Source organism: Hydra viridissima, unplaced genomic scaffold, assembly GCF_058129835.1.
Source record: "Hydra viridissima isolate aposymbiotic clone 2 unplaced genomic scaffold, HvirCarnegie_v1 scaffold_7, whole genome shotgun sequence".
Classification (NCBI taxonomy): domain Eukaryota; kingdom Metazoa; phylum Cnidaria; class Hydrozoa; order Anthoathecata; family Hydridae; genus Hydra; species Hydra viridissima.
Genome location: NW_028324306.1, coordinates 5,513,406 through 5,524,261, shown reverse-complemented (window position 1 = coordinate 5,524,261; position 10,856 = coordinate 5,513,406). Strand labels below are relative to the sequence as shown.

The following is a 10,856-nucleotide window of genomic DNA, read 5'->3' as shown; positions in this document are numbered from 1 at the left end:
AATGTTGTCAAAGTTCGTTTTTTGTTGTTTTTGTTTTGACGATATGGAGTTGTTTTTTGGTTTGTTTTTGAAAGTTGGAGACTTAATAATTATAAAATAAATCAAGACTGAATAAAAAAAAACCTTTCAAATAATATCATTTGTGCGACCAAAGCTGTGAAGCTACTCATTAGTTCATTTTTTAAATAACTATTAAATTTGCAAGGTTGGAACCCGTCCTTTCAGTTTTCTGTGTTCTTTTGGCATCCTGCCAAAGATTTCAAGTATTAGCAAAATTCGAAGAATTCATCAGTATCGTGCTTTTATTCTCCCTTAAGCTTAAGCAACATTTTTTTATATTTACTCTAAAATTAGTCAATGCCATCATGGTTCAACTTACTATTCTTAAGCAAACATTAATGGATATGGAATAAAAAGAGCCTTGTAAAAATTTTAAATTTAGTTACTTTATCATTTATTGTGCTTTAAAAACGCGAATATATTTTGAAAAGTATACTAAATCAATTTTTGTCAAAAGTAATAAAAACTATTTAATAGCAATCTAGTAAGTTTGAGTCACTCTCTTTTGCAGAACATATAATATCTTCGAGAAAAGATTGCGGATCACTTTTGACAGTGTCATCTAAAATGTTTATATCCAATAATAATGAATCCAAATCTAAGCATCTGAAAAAACGTACCAAGTTATTTCCGTTGAGAAAACCCAATTTTTTAAAGGAATTTTCAAATTCCTCGATTGTTGTCACACAATTGTCAATAGAGTCTTTATCAAATACTTGTTTCTCGTTGATAATAAGAGTTCGTAAACACCTTAAACATTTGACCGATTCTATTTTGACTGCATATTCATCATCACACAACGTCAATAAAATAAGCGAAATAAAATTTTCGTGTATAAGAAAATCTGCAAAATCGTTTATCACAGATTTATCATTTCCGACACCAGATATGACTGCAGTCCACAAGATGATGTTGAGTTTTCTAACTTCCCAGTCCAAATCGTTGGCACAGTTTTTAAGAATACTGAAAATCGATTCTCTCAAAGAATTTACGCACGAATTTCCTGGTTTAATAGTAAATACGTTGTTTAGAGTGTTCGAGTTAGAGACACAGCAAAGAAGCATTTCTAAAACGCTTCTGCGAGTAAAGAAATCATCTTGGCGATTCGGACAAGTAAAGTCTTCTGCAAGTCGCTTCCATAGAGATTCCTAGAACAAAACAATGATTTAATATTAGGAGCGTCTCAGCTGTATTTTGATTAGTTGAATGTTATTTGTAAAAATGAAAAAAGCATCATAAAAACAACCTTAAACCAAAACTAGCAAAGTAAAAGCTTACAAGAGAAAGTGAAGTTTCTTGTTCAAACAGGCGCCATATGGGAACGAACAACACAAGATGAGTGAGTAACTCAATAGTTTTTGATCGAATATAACTTTCGTTGTCATTCAATAGAGGCATGATTTTACACCAAAACAAATTGTTCGCAAGAAACTCATAGTGACTCTTATTCCCTAACAAACCGAAAAATTTTAAACTACAACTTGCTGTCAAGACAAAGTTTAACTCTAAAAATGACAAGTCGTTGTAAACGTCATTTAACTCACCTTTAACTGACCCCTTCGCTATTTGAATCAAAACATTCAGTAACGAATCTTTGACTTCCCAACAAATATCCCAAAGTTTCATATTTAAGAGTTCTGCTAAACACACATTGTTAACTAGACCTAGCGCAGTTATAAAGCGAAGATTCTCGTCGTTTTCACCAATGTAACGGGCTAACAGCTCCAGCAAAGAAGAAGTGACCTTGTAGAAATAATACTATCAAGCATATTACATAATTCTCTGTTGCTTATTTTCTACTTAATATTCGCTACTTTTCAAAATAGCTTAGTTTCAACGCACTCCATTTACCTTGGGTGACTTGCTTTGCATTTCAAGAACTATTTTCACAAAGATTATTCAACTGGAAAGTTTAAAAGAGGTTAACAGAGTACTTTAAAGCTTCCTACCTGAGGAACCTCTGCATGACTTTGTAAAGAAACAACTATACATGTTGCAAGTTTCTCATTTACGTCTTTGCTTAGATCTAAAACAAATATTAAGTGTCAAAATCAAAAGTGCGAATAAGAAAGACCGATTGACCGAGAGAAGTTATTCTGAAGTATCCTAAAGCTTTTTTAGAAATATGATTATAAATTTTCCAAGAGATAAGAATAAATCATCATATACATATTTAGCAACGAACTTTTAAAATTTTCAACACTAAAAGTTAAAAACTGACATACAAATTTAGTCTACTGAACTAATATTTCCGCAGTTCTGGATAGTGAACGAAGCTGCTCAGCCAGAAGATTAAGATGTTTGTTAGTATTGAGAAACTAATACCTCACAGTGGGGCATAGAAAAGTTCTTTTAGGGGAAAATTTAACTATTAACATCTAGAGTCATAAGTAGGTAAAGTGGGGGCTAGGCTTCCCACATTTTTTCCTGAAACAAAAACTTTTTTTTACTAAGATTATTTCTTTTACCAACTTTTTGTGTTTTAAAATATTGAAACCTTCAATATTTTTCTTGTACTTACACACAATTTGATATACAAAAAATAGAATCTCATACTTTAAATCCATTTGATTTTCATATCTCAAATACGAATGATTTGAGATAAAAGAACAAAACAAAAAAAGGAATGTTAAACTCTTACCTCTCGAAACAGAAATCAATTACAAAATTAAAAAAAACCTGGTTTTGAATAAACTTCAACTCTGCTTGTAATTTAACTTAAGAATCTTTCACAAATCTATACCGGACAGGTCAGAAAAATTTGCTTAAACAAGAATATTAATTCACAAGATAAGATTGTCCAGTGAACCAACAGTTCACTAGATGATTTCTTTTTGCCTAATTTTTGATTTTATTACAAAACTCTCTATATGAACTTCCAAAGCTCTATAAAGCTGATCAAAAGATTATGCAAAAAACTATTTTTTGTAGTTCAAACTTTAAACAACAAAAAATAATCAAAGTTTTTTTTACTTCAATTTATGGGATATTTTTAGGGTTGGGAATCCCGGGATCCCGAAATCCCGGGATTCCGTGGTTTTTAAAAATCCCGAAATCCCGGGATTTTTTTTGAAATCGTTTTCAGTTGAACATTTTTAAATTAAAATTTCTTAGCTTAAGATTTGACTACTTTTGTATTAAAAATTCCTGAATTATTTTTTTCGTTTGATTGCAATCAAATTCGAACTTTACAATTTCGAAATTCTTGCAGTTATGTTTTTGAATAATTGGATTAAAGTTGTTATAATTGAAATTGGATTGTAATTACATTCTTACAAATTTTTGGTTCTTAGTCGCATTTATTCAAGTTTCTGACAATTTTTCTCTCGAATAGACGTTATCTGTTTGTGACTGTTTTATAGTACAAGTTTTAATAAAAAATAAAATTGCTGGTTAACTGAACAGTAAATTTTCTCAAATTATAATGGCTTTGTACATGGAATATGACAAAAAAGTGATTCTGCTGTTTGGAAACATTTCTTAAGTTTGTAAGTCTACTGACTGCAAAAAGCAAAAAAAAACCTGAATTCGGTGTAGGAGAAAGATTTTCTTTATCTTTCGATGAATGGACATCACTGTGTAACTGTTGCTACATGAATAATTTACATGCATGAAATTGTCAGTTCTGGAGCTTAGGCTTAATTCGTATAACGGGATCAATGTCTGCAGATAAGTGTATTGAGCTATTAGAACAAAAGCTTGCACAACATGGACTTGATTTGAGAAAAGATATTGTTGGTATTATGACTGACGGAGCAAGTGTGATGAAAAAAGTTGGGAGGATGTTACCTGTAAATCAACAGTTATGTTTTGCCCATGGTGTGCAACTGGCCGTTATTGAAGTACTATATCAAAAGCAGGATATAGAAAGAGAAATAAATCAGCAAGGCGAAGATGAACAATCAGATATAGAAGACGATTTTTCAGAGAGTAACTCTTGAGAGAATGATGATTTTTCTGACAACGATAAATTGGTTGATCTTGATGCTAGTCATAATTGGCATCGAGGAAACCAATGTAATGTTACTGAGGTAAACTGTGGTCCAGTGATCAAAAACGTACGAAAAGTAATATTAATGTTCAGACGATCACCAAAAAAAAAAAGATATCTTGCAGAAGTCTGTTGCGGCTGAATTTGGGAAACAAATAGCACTAATTAAAGACTGCAAGACAAGATGTAACAGTCTTCTGTCAATGCTTCAACGCGTCTATTTATTAAAAAATTAGATACAAAAGGCATTAATAGACATAAGTCTACCGGAAGGTGAATCTTTGGCTTTATCTAATATTGAGATTAAAACTGTATCTGCTAACATTAATGCGCTAATCCCAGTAAAAGCAACAGTTGAGGCCCTTTGCCGTCGGGATGCTAATTTGTTTACAGCCGATGTTGCCATAATTTTTATGTTAAAAAAACTTAAAGATGCTAACAACGTTATAAGTCAAAAGTTGCATTCATCTCTCGTTCTTCGAATGCAACAAAGGCGTACCGATGCAAGTGGGATCCTTCAGTATCTGCACAATGGTAGAACCAACATTCAGTCCGAATCTGAAATAGAGCTAGTAACAGTTCCGACTTCAATAAAATGTTGCAAATTAATAGTTGAGTTACTTGAAAGACTAGTCCCTACAAATCCAGCTACATCATTAACAGCTAATGAGTCTGAATCAGAAGTTGAACTTTCTGTTTCAAATGAGGCACTACTCGAAATTGTTTCTGATTCTTCTGACTCTTCATTTGAATCTATTTCTTTTGCTCTTAAAAACAGCAAAAGAATCACAGACGAACTTATTAAAGCTATAAAAAAAGCACATTTGCCCAGCATACCAACTCAATGTGAGACGTTATCGATGAAAATTCAAAAGGAAATGGTGTTGTTTGGAAATGGCGTATAATTTTTTAATGACTATTAAGCCTACCAGTGTGGAATCAGAACATGCTTTTTCTGCGGCCGGACTTTTTGCAACAAAAATAAGAAGTTGTCTGGGCAATGAAACTTCGGATGTGCTCTGCTTCCTCAAAACGTATTTTAAAAATAATCAAAAATAATTACATGTATTTTATATCTACAAAAACAACAAAGTCTTTATAATTTAATAAATAAGTATGTATAATATTAACAAACCAAAGAATTTCCTTGTAATTTGAAAGTTTTTTCTAAACATACTTTAATTGTCTTTTTAATTTCCTTAAAATTTTTCTAAAATAATATGTTAAAATCTTTCAAAAACAGGTATTTCAAAATCCTGGGATCCAGGGAATAGGTAAATGTAATCCCGAAATCCCAGGATTTTAAATATAGCACGGGATTACAAACCCCAGATATTTTCCTCTTCTGGGGCCATTTTGCATCTGTGCAAACTAAACGAATGTACATGCATATTCCATATGTATATTTAAGATAATACTTGGTTTAAATATGCACTTTCCTGAATTTTTATAAAAAATTTTTAATAATAAAAAAGAGTATACAGAAAAGGAAAAGAAAAAAAAAAAAAAAATTCTTTCATTTCTTAAACTTTGAGAATCATTCTAAGTTAAAAAATCACAGAAATTACCACTTACTCTGAAAGCTCATTGACTTAATATATGCACAGCACAGCCTTGTAATTTTCTTATCATTAATCAAACAAATGTAATTTGAATTTAGTTGTTCATCTAAACCACAACTCAGTGAAATCTGAAGTACTTTAAATATAAAAATTTGCCAGCTTTTCATCAGAGTAGCAAACAGATGATCTGGAGTTTCCTGGAAGAAAATATTCCACAGATAAAGTTAAAATGCCTCAGAATATTAAGGCAAATAGTTGCTGTTGCTAAGGAGATCTCATAAATATGTTCAGTTTATAATAAAGATTTCTTTTAGAGATTTGTTTTAGATTTATAACAATCTAAAGATTTCTTTTAGACTTACAAGAGGTATATTCATTTTCTCTATATTGTTCATAAAGTCAATTGCAATTACAAGGTATTTTTTCCAAGCAGTTTGAACTATTGGCAGAGCGTTATTATCGTCTTGAAATGGTGATGTAAAATTGCTATCATCTTGAAGAATGCCAGCTAACATCACTCTCAATAAAATGCTATTCCAAGTATCAGGAAAATAACTGGAAAAATAGAACCATTTTTAATGAAGAAACAAAATTTATAATAATTTTAAATTAATTTATTATATAATTTTTCTAAGTAATATTTTTTGCTACTAAGATGAATCAATTACTTAAAAATTTCCCATGCAAAGAAAATTACGATTCAAAAACTTGACTTACAAAGATAAATTACACTGAATAAGACTTGAACAAAGAGCTGGTACGTAATGATTCAAAACATCATCAAACTTTATTGATTTTATAAAAGAAAGAACTTCATTGTCTAATTTCCCTGCACTCTTCAGCAAATCATTCCAATTGTCAACACCATGTCTAAAGGCAATAAATACTATTATGAATTACTTGAAATGTTTAAAGTTATCTGAACTTTTTTACTATATTTTCAATAAAAAAAAAAGAGATGTCAAGTTAAAGTTAACTTTTAAAGCTAGAGACATCAGCTTTTGCAGATTAACACATTAGAATCTAAACTTAAAAGTAAATTAGATTTTGATTAGGAAATATGGAAGCAAAAAAAAAAGCTGAAACCATAAAAGTGAAATAAATATAAACTACAAACATTAGTAGTGGTCAATTTTTTAAGAATAGAAAAATTAAAATTAAAATATCCACACCAGAAAGAAAAATACCTTGACATAAAAGAAAACAGAGAAATCAGCCTCTCAAGTAAAAGCGTATTCTTTTCAGCGAGTATTGATGACATGCTTGTTTTTATTATATCTGAGTCAGTGCAAAATAATTTAGCAGAAGAATAATTTATTTCAAACAGTTTGGTGATGGCTTCAAGAATGTACATCATTTGCTCACATGATAGTGAGCGCTAAAATATTAAAAATAAAATTACCAATGCATTTAATCTCCTAAATTTAAAAAAAAACAACATGATATAAGATAGACAATGTAATCAAAGAAAGAAAAAAAAAAGAAAAAAAAAAAAAATATTTTAAAAACTTTTTGTTTATAACAAAGGCACACTAGGAATTATTTTTTAGAAATAGGATTAAAAATTCAAAAAGTTGCTTGTCAATGTTTTTGAATTGCAAAAGTCCTTAAGATGATAAAAAACACTTCCTAATGTATATTTGTATTGATCACTTTTTATTCATTATTCTAATTGTCAATAAATTAAATCTCCAAAAACAAATAAATTCTTTTTACTCCCAGATTCTGTAAGAAGGTCATTGTCAGGGCTTCTGATGACTCTTATTAAAAACAAATTTGCTTTCCCGTCTTTATGTGTGTATACATATATATATATATATATATATATATATATATATATATATATATATATATATATATATATATATATATATATATATATATATAATTATTATTGTTTGCTATTTATTTCTATATAAGTTTATTTTTTATTTTATAGACTTTTTAATTGCTAAAATTATACTTTTGTTATAATTTTACTTTTAACTGTTTATTTACTAAATATGGCTGCTGATACTATACATCTATAAAGTGAAACAATTTATAATAATCATTTGTAAACAAGAACTACATCGATTTATTATTTTATTACATGCAACAGCCATAACATAGTAAGACAGAAAAATTTCAGAGACAAAACCAGCAAAGTTCCTAATCTATATTCAACAGATTCTGTTCACCGAGGAACTTTAGACTGGAGTACTTTAAACTCATATTCACTTTACTATGCATTTTTCTTTTGGTCAAAGTAACTTTACTTCAACTTTTTACATATTTGTTAAACCACTAAAAAATTAGATTATCTTTTTTAGAATGTTTTCTCCAGTAACAAAAAAACAAAAAAACTTTCATTATAAATATTTTTCTTTTAGGATACAATTCATTATTGCATTAGGGGATATCCATAAAGTGCATATGCAGTAAAATCACTGATTTTGGACTCTATCCCCCCTTGTACACACTTGTATGCTTTTAATGATCCCCTCCTTTAATTTGTGTACATATGTGTTATTTAATTAAAAAGAAACATCCTCCACCCCTTCCCTAAAAAAAAAAAAAAAAAAAAAAGTTTAAATAGAAAAGATAAAAACCAGTTTGCATAATAAAAAAAAAAAATCAGAAAAAAACAAAATATAGATTTTTAAACTTGAACTCAGAAAAAAACAAAATATAGATTTTTTACATTCAACAAATTGATTGCTTTATGTTAACATACAGATCAAGTTTTAGGAATAACTCTTGAGAAAGATAGTCAAACCATGTATGTACTTGATATCTTCCATACTCCCTCCCCTTGTACACACATTTAAGTTTTTTAGTAACTCCCCCCCCCCCCCCACTCATACCTGCATACGTGCTTTATGGAAGCCCCCTAATTTACTTTCCTCTTATGATATACATTGCAAATCATTTTATAGATTAATATTTTTAAAGTAATGCATTGATTAAGATGAAAAACCTAATTAAAAATTAATATTACCTTTTTCAAATATTCTGCAACACACACACACTGATTGGTATCTTGAAGATATTGAACAAGAAATAAGACTGCAGATTTCTTCACATAGAGGAAAGAGTTGCTAAATGTCATTAGCGTTATATCAAGGTAATCTAAAATTAAAAAAGCAGTATACTACATTGATAATATAACAAGTATTCAATAAAAATCTTTGAAGAATTAAAAGGGCCACTATTCCTTTAGCTTTAAACCTACTAATTTAACAAAAATATATTTAAATCAAGTATACACTTGATACTTTTCTTGTCTAAGAACAATATCACTGTTTTATCATAATGCGATGAGGCTAGGTCAGGTATTACCTAACAACATTCTGATGGCCAATACCTAGATTAGGTATTGACCATCAAATGATGCTCTTTGATAAAAAGAACCAGCTGCTTATGGATATACTCCTTTAACTAATGGTATTGTTTGACTGCAAGACCAACCAGAACTAAATAGTGCTTTGATGACTCTTTTTCTGAAACATCACAAGATACAACTAAGCAGCGTAAGATATATGCTTAAAATAGTTTATGCAATGTTGCTTAAGTATTCCGTTAACTATGCTGTGCCCAGAAGTGATTATGTCAGATGTAATCTGTCTCAAAATATACTTAAAATATCTTTTAAAGTGGTCCAGCATGAATTTTTTGCCACAAGATTGATTTGACAAATAGAATTTGTAAATTTTCTCCCTTTATATTTTTTATATCAAGCTCATTTTTTTAAAAATGTGTGATAAGCAATGTATTACATATACTATTATTACTAAGAAATGTATCATATATACTATTATAGAGAATTACAGTTGCAACAAAATAGGAAGGTGATAAAAATAAAAAAACCTGCGTAAAAACATTTTTTTAGTCTTCAAACTTTTCACAGAATTTTACTTAATCTCTTAAGTGGTTATAAACATTATATCATTTAATTGATGCTGTTTTAATACCTTAAACTCTCAACATACTCAGTATACTAACCCTGCAATCTTACAAACCAATAGCTGTTTTTAGCCAGGGAGGCAAGACATTTAAAAAACCCAAATTGAACAGTAGCATTAGAAATCAGTGGGTGTGTTAGCAAACGGTTCAACAATCTCAGGATAACATAATTGTTTTCTTGAGAGAGATCAAAAGATCCAATATATCCTCCTAACCTATTTTTGAAAAATACAGAAGATTATTCTGAAATTCACATAAAATGCTCAATCAGATGCAGAAGAGCAAATCAACTCAAAAAAAGAAAGACATACAATTTAAATCTTGAAAATTCAAAAAAATTATAAACGATAGCAAAATTATATTTTTAGACATCGCTCAAAACCATGGGTATTAAAAACTAAATAGAAAAATTACTTGGAAAACTGAGTGCTTGTTTACAGCTGAAAAATTGCTTACATGCCTCAATGCAAAAGAGAATGCTGTAGGTTGCTGCCAAATCTCATCACATGTTAGGAAATCAGTGCAACATTCTACTGAAGATAGTTTGCTTGAAATAACTTCCATCCAGTTTAACAATCTTTCAACTGCTGTGTCATCAACAATACTATCAGGATTATATTTTAGTATCTCAAACACTATTGGAAGCTGCTGTATGAACCCACAGTAATCAGATGGCTGCTTCATGGTCACTTTTAAAAGATCTATTTGTTTAAAATAAACATAACTACTTTGAAATATCATATTGATTTAAAAATACACTAAGGAAGTTGTTGATTAAAAACTGGTAAGTTAATATTCACAATTAACAAACAATAATTTACACTCAATACAATTTATATGAAAAGATAATAGTTTTAAAACAAATAAGTTAACATATGAATACAAAGTAAATAAAACAATTAAAATACTGCATATTCTAGTGTGTAAGTTAAGGCATGAAGCCATTTAGAATGGGTGAAAAAGGTAAAAGTCTACTGATATACAGTATAATTTGACTTAATGCATAAGCTGACATTTTTAACCTATTCTAAACAGCATAAAATCTCCACTTACCCATAAAAACACTGCTTCTTTCATTTTTAAAGTTATAAAATAGTTCTCATTAATTCTTATAAAACATTTGATTAGTAATATTCTTCAGTAATATTTCTTCAGTACATTTAAATACAATTAGATCAGTAAAAAAGACAAAAATAAAAGAAAAGAAAAAAGACTTTTTAAAACTCTTTTATTTTTACTACAAAAACAGTTACTCATTTAAAATCATTCATTGAAAGAATATTACTTAAAATAGGAAT

General features: G+C 29.2%; 1 protein-coding gene across 2 annotated transcripts; it reads right to left on the bottom strand.

The window, feature by feature from the left end:
• Positions 1–427: 427 nt before the first annotated feature.
• LOC145184826 (integrator complex assembly factor BRAT1-like) lies at positions 428–10,746 on the bottom strand. 2 transcript variants are annotated; one of them, XM_080060600.2, is made up of 11 exons: positions 10,019–10,746; positions 9,598–9,773; positions 8,594–8,724; positions 6,801–6,991; positions 6,331–6,483; positions 5,976–6,168; positions 5,627–5,810; positions 2,010–2,086; positions 1,605–1,803; positions 1,339–1,511; positions 428–1,208 (listed from the first exon to the last, which is right to left on the bottom strand). In XM_080060600.2, the coding sequence occupies exons 1-11, from the start codon at positions 10,297–10,299 to the stop codon at positions 531–533; spliced, it is 2,436 nt and encodes an 811-aa protein (XP_079916726.2). In that variant the 5' UTR covers positions 10,300–10,746; the 3' UTR covers positions 428–530. The 2 variants fall into 2 exon arrangements, with proteins under 2 accessions (XP_079916726.2, XP_089949116.1); XM_090092990.1 differs by having other exon boundaries at positions 10,015–10,261.
• Positions 10,747–10,856: the final 110 nt, after the last annotated feature.

Bases quoted from the DNA above. Each gene is read 5' to 3' on its own strand.
- LOC145184826 (XM_080060600.2), bottom strand. From the start codon at position 10,299: ATGATATTTCAAAGTAGTTATGTTTATTTTAAACAAATAGATCTTTTA. The intron at 8,725-9,597 runs GTTAGTATACTG...TTTTAATTTTAG, and splicing joins TTGGTTTGTAAGATTGCAGG to ATTACCTTGATATAACGCTA. The intron at 6,992-8,593 runs GTAATATTAATT...TTAATATTTTAG, and splicing joins TTGCAGAATATTTGAAAAAG to CGCTCACTATCATGTGAGCA.